We start from the raw sequence: 21,130 nt of genomic DNA on the forward strand, positions 1-21,130 counted from the left end.
AAATTACTAAGGAAATCAGAAACTTAGAGAAATATGCAGAATACTGAGGCCAAACTTGCCCATCCAGGGAACTGATTTATTATTGCCCTAAGTCCCTAAAAATAGGGGTGTTCCAGTGACTGGTAATTTGATGACATAATTTACCTTCACCCAATTTATGGGATAGTGACCGAAAGAACAGGATCCATTTCCACAATGAATCCCTTATTTAGTATTAGTCATGTTCAAAGATTAGGATGTTCAGTCTGGAATAAAAACTGGCATTATATAAGAGGGCACTGGTTGAGCTTTTAGATCATTAAACTACTTGACATGACCTCCAGGTTCTTATTTCACAGCCAGAAGTTTTTAAACCATATTCCCTAGTTCTTCTACAGGTACTAGAAAAGATGTGAAATTTTACTGGTCAGCCCCCCCCCGCCCATTCTGCTGCTTACTTTCCTGGTTGCTTTTCATTTCTTCCACCAGTAAGGCATGTTGTGAAATTGAGTTTCAATATCATTCTTTTCCAATCTGTCAGCTCAGATACTGATCACAAAACAGGTCAATGCGCTAGCTCTTAACAAAGCCATTTCTGTTTCAGATTTGTCAAAATAGCCTTCTAAAGGCATGTGCTTATAATGATGATTGATGATTCAACAAAACTTTAGGGGGGTCACTTTTAATTTGGGCTAAGAGGACAAACAACCCTTTTGTATCTCTAAGCTATCACTGTTGGTGCATGGGGTTAGGAGGATCATAGAAATAACTCCTGTTCAGCTCAAGTCAACCCACAGATTGTGCTTACAGTAGACATTATAGCTCTAGAATAATGGCAACCAGGGTACAAGCAATCCTGGAGGTAAGTGAATGCTCTCATCCTTTTGCTTTGTATTTGCAAAATTCCATTTGCAATGTCTATGTGTCTGTGTAGCTTGGGTGGTGGCTGAGGTTCCATAAGGAGTGTTAACTGCAATCATGTAGAGAGAATAGCTGAGGCTTATTCCACTGGAAAAGGCTTTTCAGGCCTATGCTGGTTTTGAATCCTTCTCTCCAAAGGAGGCCCTTTCAAGGTTTTCATTCTCTGGGGCGAGGTCATTCCTCCATTCTCTAACTCCCTAAGAGGAAATCAAAATTAGGAGGGCCTCTATTGCTCTAGTTTTTCCTGGACTTACAAATTTCCACTGTGTAATTAAAACTGCAATATGGTAGTCTTGCCTATAGTTTTCAGAAGCAAATTAGGCCATCGGTAACCTTCTGTCTCAAGAAGTCAGGAGTCTTTTACTCTAAACTAGTATACTACCTATTCATGGAGATATTTGGTGAAGCATACAGCCCCTCTACACAACAACACGCCTTTCACAACAAATATTCACTGTGCACTTATGATGCACCAGGCACTATTCCAGTGCTGGAGACACAGAGTAAACAAAAACAGTCTTTATCCTTTATCATTATCAATTGAGATAATATTTCCTGGCCAGTTTACTCTATAAGCAAAAACTTCAGCAAGATTTGAAGCATCATGAATTGCATTTATGTAGTATTTGAGGATTAATGTTGATTTCAACTGCAAAGGAAATTACAATCTCCCCACCCCACTACCCACCCCTGCCATAGCCCTCAGAAAAGACACATCCTTTATACTTCCTGGTCTAGGCTGTTTTCAAATCAGGACTCATGATACTGCTTATTTGTTTAAAAATAAAGATTAAACATCAAAACGTTAGCTGCAATTTCAAGTAACATACTAAATACATATTTATTTTGTTATGAGGTTTGGAAATGGAGAGAGTTCTTTTTAGTGCCAATATGGCAAAGAAAAATATGAACTACAGTAAAACGAATGAAGTCTAAGCTTTGACCTAAAATATCACACATTGACTCAGATTCTTTTGCTTTCATATGTCATGAGAGGTTTTTAGTCTTTTTTTTTTGTATCATTAAATTGACCTTATCTGTCAAATCCAAAGACTCAAGGCTGCAGTATGGCATTATGCCTTTGTTCTCATAACCCTTTTACTACTTTATGCAGTTTTCAGGAAGCAAGACTTAAAAACCAATCATAACACAGTATCTCTTTCCACAAAAGATTCTTCCTTCATCCTAAGGGTTTTTTAATATTTCTTAATAAATCCCAGCTGGGATTCATTTGAGTTGGGGAGTGAAATAAAGATTGTTTAACTGGCTCTTGTTGAAGAGGAAAAAGAATTGGTTGGAGAATTCATTTATTTAGGTTGCTTAAGTTTCAGGGAAATGTCCTCTATCCCCTTCCACCCAGAAGGGCTGCTCATTAGCTGGACTGAATCACAGAGCAAAAGAAGAAAGAGTCTGGGTGGAATAAGCTGCCATCTCTGCAACAAAAGCGGCGATGTACATGAAGGGTTTAATTCGCTTCGTGTGGTCTAGGGCTGAGTGGAGATGGCAATGGGACATCTGGAACACACACGAGCATACTTTCCTGATGGAAGCTGGTAATAGTGCAATTCCTCTCTGATGAGCAATCTAAAATATGGAGTCTCTTTGCACCTTTTTTTCAGCGAAGGAAGAGGCTGTCCCAGGTATGAACATCAGGATTCTAGGGGGAATAACTGATTCAGCTGAGATGAAAGAGCCAATAAAAATTTTAGCTCTTAGCTCAAGGATGTACTGAACCTAAAGTGTTGAGAATAAACGTCATTGCAGAACTTATTTTTTCTCTGACCCTCTAACTTCAATTGCTCTTAGGGCTCAGAACCTCTGACAGTGCTAGGATAGAGTTTCATTCTTTTGTAATTTCACATTAACCCCCAGAAGAAAAAAAAGTAGCTAACCCTCCCCCCACCACTTCTGTGACACTTCCATCTGGGTATCCAGATGGGAGAATTTCAGAAAGTCTGGAATGTGCAGACATTTCAGACACAAATTCTTTCTTTTGCTCAGTTAAAAACTGAACATTGTTACTACTCACACTTTGTTCATTCTTGAAAGTAGCTATTGTGGTCACCTGGCCAAAATAACGACCCTGTCTTTCCTTATGGATGCTAGGTGAGTGGTAGCTACTGTAAATGAGATAAATTCATCTTAAGGTATCCTTGGAAACAGAGAACAGTCTTGGAACAGAGGACTAAAAGTCAGAGATTATTAACCACATCTCGTTTTCTTCCCAGTGGTTTTAACCTTCGCTTCCCTTGCCTGCTCCTTTAGATGCGCCACACTGCCTATCTTCTGTGCCTTTCATTATCCTTTTCAAGGGCTAATTCTCAACTTCTCCCTGAAAACGTCCCCTGCCATTCTTACACAGTGACTTTCTTCCTGCAAAAACACAGACCATGTACTGAGCGAAATCGTCTTTGTTTCTCTTCCAGAGCACTATTATTGTTGTGCACAAAGACATCCAACGAGATATTTATTGAAAAGAGAGAGTACATCAGACCTAGATGTGGCCCTTAAGGAGCTCACAGCCCAGTAGAGAAGGTAATTATAATAGAGGCTGAAGTAGTAAGAGAAATAAAGAATGCAAAGACAAACTACTGTCCTTTATAATGTCACTTTAGACTGTGTAAAATCATGTAAACTTTGTGGAGAAGGAAACATGTATGGCAGAGCTGTGAAGGATGAATGAGTTTTATGGTTCCAGAATTGGTAGGAAGGTCAGTACAGTACAGATGTAGGAAACAACCTGAACTCCAAATCTGAAGGATGGAAAGTGTAGGTCATGTGTGAAAAGCATAGTTTACTTTAACTGGAAGGAAGGGTAGATTAAGAGATGTAGTAGAAAATGGGGTTGAGGGACTTCCCTGGTGGCGCAGTGGTTAAGAATCTGCCTGCCAATGCAAGGGACACAGGTTCGAGCCCCGATCCGGGAAGATCCCACGTGCCACAGAGCAACTAAGCCCGTGCGCCACAGCTACTGAGCTCGCGCGCCTAGAGCCCGTGCTCCACAAGGGAAGCCACCGCAATGAGAGGCCCACGCACCGCAACAAACAGTAGCCCCTGCTCTCCACAACTACAGAAAGCCTGCACGCAGCAACCAAGACCCAACCCAGGCAAAAGTTAAAATTAATTAATTAATTTTTAAAAGTCTCATAAAAAAAGTAGAGTTGAACAGTAGGTTGGGAGGCAGATGATGGAGACTAAAGAGTTTACAAACATGCATAGGGAAATACTGAGTTTTCCGAGCAGAAGAGTTAAATGATTTAGAGTTGTGCTTCAGGAAAACGGATCTGGCAATAGAATGTAAGCTGAAAGGGAGGTGGTAGAGTTGCAGAGTTTAGTTAGGAGGTAATGGTATAGTTTAGAATAAAAGTAATGAGGTTGTATCAGTGAAGAGAGAGTTGACATATTGTAAAAATAGAATTAGAACTTAGAAACTGACTAGAATTTGAATGGATTTGGAGGGTGGAAGAGGAGACTACAGAGTTTTAAATTTGAATGACTTGGGAAACATTAATACATCAGAAATAGGGGATACAGGATGAAGCAAAGAGGAATGGGGAAGAGAACAATTCATTTAGTTGAGGACATATTGAGTTAGAAGTGCTGGGAGCATATCCTTGAGGTGTCCAGCATGCAATTGGTTTATCATATTCTGGAGCTCTGTATGGATCAGGGAAAGAGTCACTAACATAGAGATCAGAACTAAAAGCACAGTAGAGAGTATAGTGAAGGGAGAGACTATGACAGCTCAACTTTAGACACATGTGCAGGTAATGAAAGAAGATCAAGAAAAGAAAGAAAAAATTCTCCCAAAGCAAGAAGAAAATCAGAAGAATACAATATCACAGAAACAAATAATGGAAAGTTTTAATTTAAAAAGGACTTAGCCAACAATGTTGAATGCTTTAAGTTCCAGTAGAAATATATGAAAATGGTCATTGGATCTGGTATGGCAAATTATTAATTTTTAAGCAAGCTGTTTTTGAGGAAGCCAAGCATTTTAAAGGGTTAATGAGTAAGCTAGGGAGTGGTACAGAGAAAAGGGCTCTTGACTGAGAACCAGAGAACCTGAGTTCCAGCTTGGCCCTGCTGTTACATGGCCATATGACATTTCGACCTTTCTTAAACTATTTCCCAGTCTTCAAAATTCTATAAAATCTCCTTCAATCTCACTTTCAGAGATTGAAACAAGCTACCTGTGTGCCTAAACCACACGGAAATATTGAGTTACAGATATATGTCAGTTTTACTGCTTGTAACTTGTGTAAAACTGAAGCGCTTTCTAAGTGTTTCCTAATATAGAGAAATTGAGACTACATTCTAAGAGTATTTCCTCCAAGAAAACCAAGTTGATGAGGTCCCTTCCTCCAGCTCATGCCATCCCCAGTCTACTATGCTTTACTTTTAAAAACTGAGCTAAGACATTACCCTCAGTTTATCCAGTATCTTGTTCTACTGCTTGAAATAAGAGAATGCCACCAAAAGCCCTTTTTTTTGTTTGCTGAAATCAGTTGGGTAATATTAATCATCAATCCCCCCAAATCATGGCTTTCCAGCCACATGTGATCATACACTAGTACAGGAACACTTCCTGAAACTCAATGTCTCATATCACATGCTCCCAAAATTAAACCAGAAATATGTTATTTGAGAAGAACCCAGATGCACTGAAGAGAGAACATTTGCTTGATTTAGCGGCCTTATATCTATTGGGATCCCTTAGCAATACAAACTCAGAATCACTGAATGCTAAGGACTATAAATCTTTTAGTTGGGTCCAGGCACATAGTCTAGAGATTTTAAGTTAGTGTAGATGTAAAACAGTTCATTTTGACTGAATTCTCTGATTAAAGTTAATAAATACAATGCTTTATCTTAAAAGAACAACACAAAGTAGGATAACATTCTCTTGCTGAGACACCAGTAAATTTTCCTTAAGTTCTCATCCCTTGCCTTTCCTCCAAAGAGGCTGGCCTGTTCTTTCTCAAGAATCCTTTCTTGCCTTATTTCGTTTCAACTTGATGTCATAGAAAATAAAGGAAAAATTTTAAGTTTGTTTTTTTAAAAATGTATATAATTCATCTCTGAATTCAGTGGTGAAAGAGGGAAGAAAAGGACGATTAGGATCTATTGTGCACCTGCTATATGCCAAACATGTTCACATACATTATCTCACTCAAGCATGACAAAACTTTGTAGTAAATTTAGCTTTGAAGTTAGAGATGAGAAAACTGAGGCTCAGAGAGGTTAAGCTATCCTCTCAAGGTCAAATGGCAAGTTATAAAACTAGAATTGAAACAAGAGCTGTCTGACTCCAAAGCTCAAGCACTTTCTACGCTACCGTGCAGTTCATTTTGGTGAAAAATCCACTCTTGAGGGGGGTCTTAGTATTTTAAGCATAAAAGATTATTAGTTAGGAGTCTCTGGAGCCTCCAAATTTTGCTGTATATGCACTGAATCCTACATTAAAAAAACAAAAAACCAAAAAAACAAAAACACCACCAACCACACACTCTTAGTTCCCCCCCACACGACTGAAATTCAGAAACGAGGACAGTTCCTGAGTCATGTTTGCGGGAAGTTGTCCTTGGATTCTGTTATTGAGCTCAAACCCCCATTCTTGACTTCCCAAGTGGCACTGAGAAAGAGAGAAGGAAATGTAAAAAAGTATAAGATGGATCCTCTGACACCATGGTGGAAATTAGCACATTTCTCAGAAGACCAAGATAAAAATGCATGTGAGAAGAACAAGAGAACCAAACAGATGGGGCAATAAAATGGAGGTGGAATGAGCTCATCAGGATTCCCAGCACACGGTTTAAGTCCATAGTGGGCTCTCAGCTAACCTGGGAGCCAGGAGACATAGTGGATGAGTGGGTGGCTACTATGCTGCAGCATAAGTTACACCAAGAGATTAGGCGGAACTGATTCACTGCTACAGATCTGCATGACTATGCAAGTGAAGGAGATTCGGTGGGCCCTGGTCTCTGCCACTCATGCAGCCGTCTTCATGGGTAGCCTGAGTCAGAGATGCAGGATCCTGCAGGTCGACAAGGTTGCTGTGCTGTCAGTAAATCGAGGGCAAACCTCCATGCCGCCAAGAGCGGACTTCAACCCCAGCTCTGGCCTCTCCCTATGAGAAGGGCTACCTGCTGTATCACAAGCACCCTGCCTTCCCAGAGTCACCCTTGACTACAGGGGGTTCCCAGCACAAACAGAAAGGACAAGGCTCTGGGACATTCATCACACCGAACGGTGATGCTTTCTCAAACTACCAGCTCTTGAGCATCATCAGAAGGGCCTTTGGAGAGTCTAGTCTCATCCCCTTATCTTATACACAAGGGAACTGATGTCCAGAGAGGAGAAATGACTTGCCCCCAAACCACTTAGCTGGTGACAGAGTTGGTATGAGGGCTCCTTCCTAAGCCAGCAGACTCTCCACTGCACCAGGAAGACAAAACAAAGCCCTAAACAGCATATACCCTGGTAACTAAACCCTCTAATTATACTGCCTCCGAAGAAAATAACATCTTAAATGCCTGGGTCGTTCCATCTGGGCCTTGGCAGTTTCACTGATCACTTCTCACACCGGAAATCTTTTGAGAAATTCACGAGTAAATATTTTGGGATATATGCTTTATTTCTATGTCTTCTTGTACACTGTTTTCTTTATTCAGGAGGAAATTAGAATTCTGGAAATACACTTTATTTATTTAATTATTAAAGGAACAAGCCTCTATTTCAAGCTGTAAATATGAATCTATCAGTCTATGCCAAGCAAGGATATATGGGAAAATATAGGCATACTGCCCTAATTGTCACATCCAATTAAGATCCACCCAGGTCTATGAGTTAAAATCATTGAACCTCTGAGAGAAAATTGAAAAGTCAAATCCTTATCTGGGTAATTCTCAACACGTCTGGATGCAGAGCATTGTGGAATAATCTAAAATGTGACATTTTATAAAGTGCTTTGCAACCTTGTTACCTTCATTATTGCAGTTTGTGTATATGAGGGCTCATTTGAACTTGGGGAGTTTCCAAAGAGTTGAAGTAAGAAGGATGTAGGAGGAACGAGTCTATTCAAGGTTATACTTACAACCTGAAACTGATACCTCTGGGTGATGCAGACCAAGAGACATTAGGCCATTAGCCACCCAACCCCCACTCCACACCTTCTCTACTATAGTGAATATTCTTACCTGAACCATCATCGCTTCCACTGTCCTCTGCCTTGAGCGTTGTGGAGACCAGATTTCCTGTCTCTAATGTTTATGCATGAAGAGATTTTCATGTATAGAACTTTTTCTTGTAATTTAGCAACATTATCCTTGAAAACCCCACAGCTTATTTACATAATGGATGCTATTGTTCGAAGTGCAAAGCAGGTCAAAATTCGGTTTCTGGAGATTAATCACTGCAGTCTATTTCATATCATCATAATAATTTCATTTATTTTGATACAGTTTGTTTTCAGAATCAATCCCAGCTTCCGTGCAGAAGTGACAAATCCATTTGTTTCTCGTATAATGGATAATATGATTAATGACCTTGCCACAGGTTTCCTTAAAAACAGAAAAAAATAAAGATTTCCACTTATAATGTGCAGTAAACCAGCTCCGTCCGTAGCTTTGCACCAAAATCTCTCTGAACTTGTTTGTAAACCACAGCGCAGATTCTGAAACAAATTTGCTCCTGCCTTTGGGGGTTTCTGTCTGTCGATGTACCCTCCAAGAATCTGAGGACAGTGGTTTCTAATGGGGAAACTGGACACGGTGGGCACCCCATTCACAAGGGTGACGCACGGTTTCACCACATGGCGCCACCTCGGACGACTGCGGTCGGATCAAGGCCCATCCAGCCCAGGCCTTGCTGCATAAGGTCACCACGCGGTGGGCTGTCGCCGGACCCGCACGGGAGACCCCTGCGCGTGGCCTCGAGACTACGGCCCACTGCACGCCCCTAGATGGAGGCAACGTGGCCCGAGGGTGCGCGGGCGACTCCTCCTCGCCCTCCTGCGTCTGGCGCCTGTTTCTGGTCCCCGCAGACCTGAGAATTCTTTCCGAGACGGGGACGGGGACGAGGCCGCGGAGGGCGTCCCGGAGGCGGCCGTCGTGCGTCTCTTTCCCGCCTTCTGAGTGAGGGGGCCGCGGGCGGGGGTCGACGGCAGCCCAGGGTTCGAGTCCCGACCGGGCGCCTCCTCACTTTCTCCACTTGTGAAATGGGGGTCGCCCCCGCCCCGGGGCTGCGGCGACCGCGGAGCGAGGCCTGTCGCCGCGCCCGCAGCCCAGAGCCGCCCGGGCACCAGGGGGCTCTTGGCTTCTCCACACACCGCGACGCCCGCGTCCTCGGGTGGGTCCGAGGGGCGCCTGGACACGCCGGCCGAGGCTCCCGAAGGCACCCAGGGCCTTTTTTACCTCAGCTCCCCGGTCCTCGGGGACCCGGGGGCCCAAGCTCGCGCCCTCAGCTCGGGCCCACGCGCCCACCCCCAGGTCCGCCGCTCCGCCGCTCCGCGAGTAGGCGCCCCCGCCCCGCCCCGTGCGTGACGTGCACCAGGCCAGGCCAATCAGAGCTCGCGGCGCCGCTCCCCATGCGCTGGGCCCCCCCGCCACTCTCTTCCAGCTTAAGAAAGGGCGCTCGGGCCCGGCCTGGCCAGAGCGCGGAGCTAGGCAGAGCGTGCGAGCTGTACGACGGCTGGCTGCTCCGCGGGCTCCCGCGCTCACGCTGCCCTCGAGCGGCGCGCCCGGCGGCAGCCCTCCGCGCAGGCGCCCCCGCCGCCCGCCCCGACGGCGCCCGCTAGCCAGCTAGCCCGCCCGCCTGCGGATGCTGGAGTGAGCGCGGCAGCGGCGGGATGCTGGCGCTGCTGGCCGCTGGCGTGGCGCTCGCCGTGGCCGCCGGGGCCCAAGACGGCCCGGCGCCCGGCAACCGCTTCGTGTGCACTGCTTTGCCCCCGGAGGCGGCGCGCGCCGGCTGCCCACTGCCCGCGATGCCCATGCAGGGCAGCGCGCTGAGCCCCGAGGAGGAGCTGCGGGCCGCGGTGCTGCAGCTGCGTGAGACCGTCGTGCAGCAGAAGGAGACGCTGGGCTCGCAACGCGAGGCCATTCGCGAGCTCACGGCCAAGCTGGCGCGCTGCGAGGGGCTTGCGGGGGGCAAGGCGCCGGGCCGGGCGGCCTCGGGCAAGGACACCATGGGCGACCTGCCGCGGGACCCTGGCCACGTCGTGGAGCAGCTCAGCCGCTCTCTGCAGACCCTCAAGGACCGCCTGGAGAGCCTCGAGGTAGCAGGGAGAGGGGTCCCTGGGGGAACGTCCTCGAGGCTCAGGGCAGAGGAGGGTCGCATGGTCCTGCCACCAGGTTGTGCGGAACACGGCCGTCCGGACGCGCTCAGAAGCAGGGCGAGCTGGGTTTGGGGTCAGGGGCGTTCTCGGTCCTGCTCCGGAACTTACTTGCTTGGCTCGCATCCCTCCTCCCCACCCCCTTACTGGAAGGGAAGGGTTAAATCGCCCCGCGCGCCAGGACTGCCCGCTGTGCGGCCGTTCACTTCCCGAGGTCCGGGCTGGCGGACGCGGACGGCCTCCTCTCTCTCTTTGCAAATCTCCGAGTCTCCCCTAGCAGGACGCGCTCGTGAAGCTGACTTGAGGCTGCCGCGTGAGGTCAGCAGCCCTGGGCGTCCGGTGTTTCCTTTCATAAATCAAGTTGGGCTGGACGAGAGCAGGTGGAGGTCCGGGGGTCTCGGCGGGAGGCGAGCGCGGGCCGGTCACCGGCCATACTAGACGCGCCTTGGAGGAAACCTGGTTAACTTCAAAGCCACTGTCCCCAAATTGCGCGTATCTAAGGTGCCCTTACCGATTGCTTTGGGGGAAGGGACCTTATTCCCGTCTCTCTTGGAAGGCGTATGCAGTTTGGAACTTTGAGAGAAAAATGTTCATTTAATTTCTGTCTTTACTTTCCGCCCTGTTTAAGCAGTGTGGATGTTTCTGTTATACACGTTTACCAAAATACTACTTCGCAAAACTAGGTTTCAATTACAGGTGGTAATTATTGCAAAATTACTTGAGAGTTTCCCGTGGCATGATGGCTAAATACAGTATTTCCAGCATCTGTATATCCTTCGATCCATTATGATTAATAACAGCTAACATTTCCGGAACACTAAATATGCGCCAGGCATATAATCTAATTTTAACCCGTGCGACAACCCCGTGAGGCAGATCCTATAATCTGCTTTTAAAATTTGGAGCACTTAGAGAGAGGGGGTAAATAGCTTGCCAAAGACTCATGGCTAGACAGTGGCTGGCTGCCTTCAGAGCCAGCAAAATGGTAGAGGAGTGAAAGAAATAAAAGCAAAGATTTCTGGAATTCAGAATAGTCACGCTTTAGAGTTCTCATTTTCCAGTAACATCCCTGCAAGCCTAGTCATGCACCTTTGTGCCATACTGGAGCTTGGGGCGGGGGGGGGTTAGATGAAAGCTCTTCAGTTTTGAGGACCATTTGATTAACTCTCTCTCTCTCTTTTAATCCTAGCTGTATTTTGGTCTTTACTTGAGAATGATAGATGTTGGTTAAATTTTTGACCTTTTACTAGGAGGAGAAAAACAGCTTTCCCAGGGGGGAAATGAGATTCCTAAGTTTCAAATATCGCAACAGAGCAATTCTTGTCTGACTATGAAATCCTTTCCATACCCCCAACCAAAAAAAAAAAAAGCATCCGTAAAATGCTCCCCTTCCTGCCACTGGCACGACTGAATACTCCCACTTTGGAAGCTTCTCCCTGTGTGTGGGGGGCCATTAGAGCTACATCTCACAGTTTCTTTTTAACTGGCCTTAATACTTCTCCCGCTTGTGTCCCCTCCTCCCCCACCAAAAGCACCAGCTCCGAGTGAACGTGTCCAGCGCGGCGCTGCCCGGCGACTTTCGGGAGGTCCTCCAGCGGCGGCTGGGGGAGCTGGAGAGGCAGCTGCTGAGCAAGGTGGCCGAGCTGGAGGATGAGAAGTCCCTGCTCCACAACGAGACCTCGGCTCACCGCCAGAAGACCGAGAGCGCCCTGAACGCGCTGCTGCAGAGGGTGACCGAGCTGGAGCGAGGTGAGTGCTTCACCAGTGTCTCTGTCGCCCCTTGGCTGACATCCATCCGGCCCCCCAGCCCACTGTCTTCCTTCTTGGCTGCCCCTTCTTGGCTTGGAAGTGGGGCTCAGAGTAAGGGAGGGCAGGCCGCGAGGGGTCCGCAGCACAGCCCTCTTGCCCATTGACAGACGAGGCCACTCCCAGACCCCTGCCTGCTGACTCTTGGGCAGTGGCTCTGCTCCCGAGTTTGCTGGGCTCTGAGGCTGCTCTTCTGTCACCTCTGAACCTTCAGTCTTGGGTGCAGAAAACCACCTGACTCCTTACCATCCAATCAGCAGTCCTCCTCTCCCTCTGCCTCTCACTTCTCAGACAAAGTCTTGCTTTTTCAACCTGAGTCATCTCATGGTGCACAGAGTTGGGGTTTCTCCCCCATAGGTGGGCCGACTTGGCCTTGTTGGCACTTGTCAGAGATGGTGGGGACGGAGGGGGCTGATGGGAGTGGCCTGGTTTTCATCACTTGTGCTCAGACCCCCGTTGTCAGCGGTGCTTGTGGCACTACATGGTTCGTGGCTGGGTTTTTGTTGTTGTTGTTTTTTCATAGTCTGTAGTTAGACTTACTCATATTCCTTTTACTGCATGATAAATTATAGGAATATCTGACTTAACAGATGTACTATAGCTCTGAAGATTCTGGAAAGGATTCCTCAGCCAATTGTAATAGCAAAATAGTGCTCATAAACAGGACTAGGTTCTGGTTAGGAAAATATGTCCCAAGATCCAGCTGGGTCAGCTGTGACCAGCCAGGTGGCTTTTCTTTTAGCCAAGTGAGAGACCATTGTACCTGATTGATTGTACTTATGTAGTCCCAGCAAGAAGTGTTTGTGCTAGCCCAATTTCCTCCTTGCCCAGTTATGGCTGATGAATTTAAACTGGATTGCTAGGTCTCCAAAGAAGAGCTTGTCATGAATGTCTTTCTAGGGTGAGACATTACCGACCACTTTCCATTTGTATTATTCCCACTATGCGAATCCAACACTTTCCATTTGTATTATTCCCACTATGCAAATCCAAACTTGCACGGCATGCGTGAACAGCAAGCAAACAATCAGGGTGACTGATAACAGCCATTTCCGGAATTAACCCTGCCCCCTGCCCCACTGGCATTGTCCGTGGAAAAGCAAGACACTCAGGATCAGCTCGGACAAACAACCTAATCCGTGACCTCCTGCCAGGTGGGCATTTGAGTCCCTTCTTAACTAGCCCCTGCAGCAGATTCTGAGTATCTTTCTCTTCTCTGCTCACATTCTGGTGGGTTAGTTTCTTCCACAGGCAGGAAGGGGAGGGATCAAGGGCCCTAGATCATTCAGATTGCACTGGGTGTGAAGTTTTAGGTCTGCTGGTAGTGGATATAAGATTGTAGTCTTTTCAGATACACTAACCTGACGAGGGCAATTTCTCATGACTCAGTTTTATGAATGGGTGGGTGAATGTCCACTTACTCTTTCAGTGATGTCGGCTCAGCAGGGCCAGATGGAGTCACCCAAGGGGATGGTGTTTCCGTGTCATTTGATTTAGTCGCTTTTACAGCAGCATCCCAGAAGCCACAGGTCTCCTTCATCCCTTTCCTGTTCTCTCCCTCCAGAAAAGTCTCTCCTTCTTTCCTTACTCTTATTATGACACTTGGATTCTTGAGTTAAAAAAAAAAGTCCTCTCTGCCTCACCTCCGTTGCTGGGTGACCTCAGGAAGCTCATTAGGTCTCAAGAGCCTTCCCCGGAGGCAGAGCAATTGCAGCTCAGGCCTTTGTCACAGGACAGGAGGAGAGGAAGGCAGCGTCAGGCCCAGGGGAGGGTGGCTCGGGTTCCCTTGCCCAGCCTCGCCCTCATGGGACCTGGAACCTGCAGGTTGAGGGAGCAGGGACACTGCAGTTACTCAGTAGCTTGAAGCAGGTGTGGCTGTAGAATGAGGGGAGGGCTTTGCCAGAGACCTTGGTGGCTGTATACCTCGCTTGGCATGGCAGCCGAGTAGCTACAAGGAGGGGGGTTAATAGAAGTGGGTTAGTAGAAGTCCACTGAGTTAGAGCGTGGAGACAGGATTCCTGTTATACCCATTTCACAGACCAGAAAAGTGCTCCAGGGTTCTCAGCCAGACGTGTCATGTGGGGAGAGGGGGCCGGCTGGTGAGCAGCCACCGTCACATAATCCTGCCCCTCCCCGTTCTGTTCTGTGACTCCAGGGAGGTTGTGAGTTTCACGTGGCTTCCTCTAAGTTTCTTCATCGTGGCTTGGGCCACCCAGGAGATGCCACTTTTGGACTCTCCCTCCCATCCTTAGCCTGTCTGTTCACAGCCAGAAAGCAACAGTCGGGCCTCGCCCCAGCCAGTCTGATTGCTGCACCCACGCTCTTTGGTGCTACGGAAAGCCCTCAGAGCTCGCCTGGCCCGGAGGGGAAGTCCGTGTTCGAACTAGAGCTGGACTGCACGACATTAAGTCCCCTGGCTGGCCATTCTTGCAGAGCCCGCAGGCCCTGGCACCGGGCAGCAGCTCAGCTTTTGCTGTCCTCTGCCTTTTGACCCCACCACGAGAATTCTCGAATCCTGTTTGCTCCGCCCAGCCGTGGGATGAGTCTTTGAGGAAAATTATCATCTGCTGACCGATTTGCCTTCTGGGCAGTTCTAAGTTTATGTCTGTCATGTATGAGACAAGTGTGAAGGGATGTGTAAACTCCCAGGCCCCAAATATACCATGAGTAGAACATACACTGTGTTCCTTAGAAGCATCCTGCTGCGCCCAGAGGAGAGAGACCTCCACCATATGCAGGGTGGGGGCTTTGGGGTGCTCTGGCCTTCGGTGCATCGTCCCCTGCCCATTAAGTGCCTGTTCTGCACCAGACGCTGGCCTCTGAGCTCCACATTCTCTATCCTCTGTAACCCCTGCAACAACCCAGTGAGATGGGATTTAGTTAGACGAGGGACTGAGTCAGAGCTAAGTGATGCCTGCATTCATGTGGCTGGCAGATTGCAGAGCTGGGGTGGAGGTCAGTGGTGACCCCCGAGGACCAGAGTCTTGAAGGCTGCAGCCTGGAGGGGCACGGGAGCTCCGGCCGTGCTGGGCGGGAGGCTTCTCCCAGCCCCGTGGTGCACGTCCAACCCTGCGTGTGCTCCTGCCGCCCAGGTCCCACGGCTGCTTGTTGTCTTTATTGTGAGACCTCCTCATCTGTGGCTGCCTCCAGGCCCGGGTCTGCCGGCCAGGCAGAGCCAAGCTCGGAGTTGAAGTAAACGTTGGAAACCTTGTCTCTTTGGCCTCAAGCCACCCCCCCCTCCTTGGCTTGTCTGCCACCTTCAGTCTCTGATTTATTGGTCAGGGCTTTTAATTCCTTACTTGGTTTTAACTGAGTTTCCTCTGAAGCTCCAAGCTGTTTTATATAAATAGAGGGCACCGGCTTTCGAGGTATGGCCACCCCTCGGCTCTCCCAGCTCTGATGAAACCTCTGTTGTCACCGAGCTAACGATATCACGGACGCCGGGCCTTATTGAGTCAGCAGGCCTGCCCACCTGCAAGGAGAGACGCCATCTCTCTCTATTAGAGAATCACATCTCGTGAAAACACGAGCATTTGCAGATTAAATACTCACAGCTGCGCGTAGTAAGAAGAGGGACTTCTGTTGCTGGTTCTGTCGCTCACGGGCTGCGTGACCTGGGGTAGGTCCCGCGGTGCCCCCACTTGTGCAGCCTGCAAAATCGGGGAGTTGGGGCTTCCTGGTTCTCCCTCTTAGTTCTGCTTCAGCCTCACGGGGGGCCCGTGTCAGCCTAACCTCTAGCCTGGCCCCATCCTCGGCTTCCCCAGGCAACAAGGTCTTCCCAGCCCACGCCGGGTGCCCCACAGCCTTGGGAGGTCAGGATGGATCAGGCAAGACTGCACAACCAGCAGATAGAAGTAAATACTACGTGTGAAGCCCAGATTCTAGTATTTCTATGCTGCCTGTTCCAGAGAGGTTGGAAGGGTGACACCGGGCCCTGCTGCCTTCGTTTGCAGGAGGTCCTTCGGTAGGTGTGAACCGTGGCACCGAAGAGCCTCTCTCACGTGTTCCTTACCGTGGCAGAAAATGAGTTTGGGGGATCGTGACGGAGAAGGTTCATCCACTCTGGGTCCTGTTCTGCAGAGGGGGGGCAAGAAAGGGACAGATTTAGTCCACCAGTGACATGGGCAGTTTGGTTCCAGGCTGGGAGAGCCTGCCTGTCTTTGACAGAGACGGGGACCATCTGGCCCCTTGTGGGTGCTTAATAAATACCTGTTGGATGAATGAAAGGCACTTAGGTTCCTTCCCTGGCGGCGCCTGGTCCCCAGATAAGAGGGAAGCTTTTGCCGTGACAGCTCCCGGAGTCAGCAGTCCCGTGCAAACTCCGAGATCTGTGATAACCAGGCAGGGGCTTGTCTTCTTGCCTGTGTATTTACGACGTTGCCATTAATCTTGAGCTTAACTCAAAACTGTCCTGAAAATGACTTAGACCTATTTAAGAGTATCACTCGTTTTCAGAAGATCTGAGAAGTGCCATTGACATGGGGACGGCCCCAGGCAGGCCTCAAGGGTCAAGACCCTGGGGGGTGGGTAGCCTCCGTGGAGAGGGAGCCTCTGCATTCCCCTGCCTCCCATCGCTTCCAGACTGCAGGAGACGGTCCGTCAACTTGGTTTCCTCTTGAGAAGGGCAGGGCAAATCATGAGCAAAGCAATTCACACCCGGGGTTTAGTCCAAAAGCCCCTTCTGAGTTAAGCTGTAGTGTCGAGTCTCGGGTGCCTGGCTCCGTCGCCTCCGGCAGTGATGATTCTTCAGGGGGAGAAGTGACATGGACTCGCTGGGGGACAGGTGTCTATGGAGCGCCTGGGTTCCTGTGAGATGTCCTGCCTCCAAGCCCAGCAGGCCCCTGACCCAGCCCTGCTGAAGGGCCCGGGATTTCAAGCAAACCGTGGAGGGAACAGGGTTTCTGGCTTAAGTTAACCAGAAAGTGAAATCCAGCTTTGCCCCTACCCACTTCCTTGAGCTTCCGAGAGTGAGGATGCGCCTGTTTCCCACTGGAGCTTTGGCACTGAACAGTAGCCGGTCAGTAGCAGGTGCTCCATCGCTTGGGCGACCCGCCGGAAGCCCGGGTGGGGGTCCAGGTGGGCCGCCACCCTGGGGTGTGGTTGAGAGGGGGCTCACATGCTGCTGCCCCTCTCTCCCCCGCCCCAGGCAACAGTGCTTTCACGTCGCCTGATGCCTTCAAAGTGTCCCTCCCCCTCCGCACGAACTACCTGTACGGCAAGATCAAGAAGACGCTGCCCGAGCTGTACGCCTTCACCATCTGCCTGTGGCTGCGGTCCAGCGCCTCGCCGGGCGTCGGCACCCCGTTCTCTTACGCGGTGCCCGGGCAGGCCAACGAGATCGTGCTGATAGAGTGGGGCAACAACCCCATTGAGCTGCTCATCAACGACAAGGTGAGGCCTGCTGGGACGGCCCCCCCCCCGGCCCCGCGTCCCGTGGGCCCCCGAGGTTGGAATGTTGCAGGGAGCCTGACGTCTGGCCACGGGGCCGTCCTCCTCGCAGCGGGGACAGTTTTGCCCTGACTCAGTCCCACTCTGGGCAGGGGGCTGGGTAGGGGGCAGGGGGCAGGCAGCTGCAGCTTGCGGAGATCCAAGCCGTGAATCCCGCCGGGAAGCAGCAGAGGGTGCAGGCACAGAGGCCACGATGCGCCGGGTCTCTGCGCGCTGGCCTGAATTGTCACGGACCCTCGGGCCGGTCAGTGAGGGCTGTTCCCCAGGGCTGCCCCCGTTAGCGGAGGGTGTGTATTTGTGTGTGTGTGTGTGTGTGTATGGGTGTGTGATATTTCTCATGAGCACATCTTTTAGTGGGGGGGGGGTTGACATATATTTACATACAATAAAATTTACACTTTTTAGTGTATAGTTCATCCAGTAATAGATGCATACAGTTATTGTATCCGCCACAGTTAAAAATCTAGAACAGTTTCATCACCCCTCCAAATTCCCTCATTCCCCTCTGCAGTCGCCTCCCGCTCCTACCCCAGCCCGTGGCCACCAGCAGCCCGTGGCCACCAGCCATCTGTCCCCATCCCCATAGTCCTGGCTTTCACAGAGTAAATGTCCCCCTTCTGATGGACTGGCTTGTTTCGACGTGCAGGAGCGCGGTCTCCTCGAGGTCAGCTCTGGGCGTCCGCGGGACCCTCCGACAGCCTCACCTAGACTCAAGTCAGGAACGCCACCCGAACCGCATCCTCACATCCTCCTTGCTGGAGCTGAGTGGTGCGCGGCTGCACCAGCCCCCTGGCTGCCTGAGCCCCCGAGCGCTCACCGGGCAATGGCCTCCCACCCTGTCTGTCTTCGCTAAACCGCCCTGGCTGGAACTGAAGTGGGAAACGCTGTGGAATCCACCTTCAGGGCTCTTTCCAGCGGTGACCACATCCTTGAGCTAGGGATTCATTATTCTAAATAATGCCCTTGGACGAGGCAAGGCTGAGAGCCTTGTTTTCCTCTCGGTTTTGTCGTGTAAACAGCCCGTTCCTGGGAGGGAGCTCCGGGTTGCTAGGACACCAGCAGTAACAACACGGTGCTTCACAGGCGAGCTGGTCTGTAGAGCACAGGACTGCCAGGAGACGGGGTGGGTGGGAAAGGCCCTCCCCCCCGTTCTGTGTACATCCCCCCACCCCCCCACACTCACACGTCTTTGAAGGTGCTCTGCACAGGAGGCCACACATACATGCACGTCCCCAAGTGCCACGATGGCACTTGGGACTTTGCCTGCAGAGGGTAGATGCCTGGTCTGTTTTCCTAAGAAATTGGTCCAGTAGAGTCCTGACTTCCCTTTAGGCTCTCCAGTGAGGGACGCTCAGGACCGGTATGCGGGGTGGGGAGCCGTCTGTCCCATTTGCTTGCTCTGCACAGAATCCTAGGCCCTTAACCAAGCCCAGGTCCAAGGGTGTCCAGGTGAAAGCAGGTCACCCTGGGGTCAGGGTGTGTACCCAGGCTGCCCCTTTCCTCTTAAGAGTCTGTGACACACGTGGTGTCTCCAGCCCAAGGGTCACTCCGAGCTGGGCAAGGTCGGGCCTGTTACCCACAGAGCACAGAAGGGGAGCAGGGGGCCCAGGGGCTCCGTCCCCCCAGGTCAGACTCCCGGGAACCCCAAGGGGGCCCTCACCTGCACGTTGCCGCCCACAGGTCGCACAGCTGCCCCTGTTTGTCAGTGACGGCAAGTGGCACCACATCTGTGTCACCTGGACAACGCGGGACGGCATGTGGGAGGCCTTCCAGGATGGGGAGAAGCTGGGCACCGGGGAGAACCTGGCCCCGTGGCACCCCATCAAGCCGGGGGGTGTGCTGACCCTCGGGCAGGAGCAGGTGGGTGCAGGTGGGGTGCCGGGAGGAGCGGCCGGCAGGCCGAGCAGCACACGGCCGGGCCTGCGGGCTGCCCCTGGCCCTGCTGCGCTGTCGGTCTGCCTGCCGGGCCTGGACCTGGCCGCCGCAGCACGATGACCAGCCTGGATGGCCAGCGTCCCTGCGGGCTCAGGCCGTGCCATCCTGTGGCCTAAGGGGCTGAGAGCGGGGATGGGGACACATCCTGCCCTTCCTGGCGGGGACCAAGTTGGTGTGGCGGGTTCAGACAGATTCTGGAATGGAGTCTGTCCGATACAGGTGAGCAGGAGTGACCCTGGAGGCCCAGGCTTATGTAGCGACCCCGGGCCACCTCTCCAGCTGCTTGGCCTCTGCCAGCCACTGCGTTGACCCCGGATGCCGGGCGCTGGCTGGTATTGGCCTCCTCCAGGAGCTGCCAGCTCGGGGGTGTGACCCAGCAAGGGCACCCGGGGAACAACACCTGTGGGCGAGGTGGGGCCAGGCCTCAGAGACCGCGCTCAGAAAACTCGCCATCTGGGCCAGAGGCGTCTGCCCTCGGGCAGATGAGAATTCACGTTTCAGTCTGTGTTTGGGGTTTCCTGGTGGAAAACAAGGGAAGAGACTCCAGGTCCTCTGGGGGGCTTTGAGTCGGGGCCTTGGCTGTGCCGTCTCCGCACTACCCTGTTTCTTCTCCCCTGGGAGGGGCTGGGAGTCGGGAGGCCCGGGTCCAGTCCTCCCTCTGGGGCCTTGGGCAAGGATCTCTCTGCTTAGTTTCCCCTCCCTAAAATGGGCCGGTTTGAGTCACACCATTTCCCAGGCCTGACGTGCCCTAAAGCTTTGGAACTGACAGGAAGCGGAGGTCACGGGCTGCGATCTGAGTTGGGGAGTCAGGAGGATGGCCCAGTGCCCATCTTCCTCCCAGGCTGGCATCCCCCACCTCCCCTGAAGCCGGTCACGCACCGGGTCAGGTAGCGGGTGTGTCTGCCTGTGAGCCTGGCCCGATGCAGCCTGTTCCTCTTTCCCAGGACACGGTTGGGGGCAGGTTCGATGCCACTCAGGCGTTCGTGGGGGAGCTCAGCCAGTTCAACGTATGGGACCGCGTCCTTCGGGCACAAGAAATCAGCAACATTGCCAACTGCTCCGCGAACATGCCGGGCAACATCATCCCCTGGGTGGACAGCAACGTGGACGTGTTTGGAGGGGCTTCAAAGTGGCCGGTGGAGACCTGCGAGGAGCGTCTCCTTGACTTGTAGCCGCCTGCTTCTCTGTCCAGGAGGCGGGGGTGGGGCCGTTCCCCTTACCTCCCCGGTGGCACTGTGTGTAAACCTCCTGCCATAGTGCGCCAGGACCCCCAAAGCCCGTTCCCAGGGCATCCCTAAGCCTGAGGCGTTTGTCACCAGCTTATTTGTTCCTAACCAAGATTTTGTTGGTTTGGGGCGGGGGGGCGGGGGAAGAAGCCCTGAGCCGCAGGTGGGTGGATTTCTGACTTCTGCTGTGAAGGGACTCTTGTCCTTAAAGCCCTGTTCGGCACCCCTGTAAATGCTAGCACACCCCAGCCCTGCCCACCCTCTCGGATCCTTGGTGTCTCGTGTGCGCCGTCTGTCCGTCCCCTTCAGAGGCTGTGCATCCGTCCCGCTGGAGTGGCCGCGTCCCTTGTGTGTTGAGTACACCCTGCTGTCAACTGAGCACGCAGCAAACCGCCCCCACCCCGTTCCACCCTCCCCCCAAAAGGGCCTTTCTCTTGATGTCATTTACGCCGTGAATCTTTCCGTCCCAGGAACTCTTGAGTTT

General features: G+C 51.2%; 1 protein-coding gene across 1 annotated transcript; it reads left to right on the plus strand.

Annotated features, from left to right (window-relative positions):
• Window positions 1–9,679: 9,679 nt before the first annotated feature.
• NPTX2 (neuronal pentraxin 2) lies at window positions 9,680–20,699 on the plus strand. Its single transcript, XM_007110437.3, has 5 exons — window positions 9,680–10,174; window positions 11,764–11,980; window positions 17,184–17,428; window positions 19,166–19,345; window positions 20,365–20,699. The coding sequence occupies exons 1-5, from the start codon at window positions 9,749–9,751 to the stop codon at window positions 20,590–20,592; spliced, it is 1,296 nt and encodes a 431-aa protein (XP_007110499.2). The 5' UTR covers window positions 9,680–9,748; the 3' UTR covers window positions 20,593–20,699.
• The last annotated feature ends 431 nt before the right edge of the window (window positions 20,700–21,130 follow it).

Source organism: Physeter macrocephalus, chromosome 14 (assembly GCF_002837175.3).
Source record: "Physeter macrocephalus isolate SW-GA chromosome 14, ASM283717v5, whole genome shotgun sequence".
NCBI lineage: Eukaryota > Metazoa > Chordata > Mammalia > Artiodactyla > Physeteridae > Physeter > Physeter macrocephalus.

What these genes read in the sequence shown, in the direction of transcription:
- NPTX2 (XM_007110437.3), top strand. Translation starts at nt 9,749, where the DNA reads ATGCTGGCGCTGCTGGCCGCTGGCGTGGCGCTCGCCGTGGCCGCCGGG. An exon ending in GGTGACCGAGCTGGAGCGAG is followed by an intron (nt 11,981 to 17,183) that starts GTGAGTGCTTCA and finishes CCCCCGCCCCAG; the next exon opens with GCAACAGTGCTTTCACGTCG. An exon ending in AGCTGCTCATCAACGACAAG is followed by an intron (nt 17,429 to 19,165) that starts GTGAGGCCTGCT and finishes TGCCGCCCACAG; the next exon opens with GTCGCACAGCTGCCCCTGTT.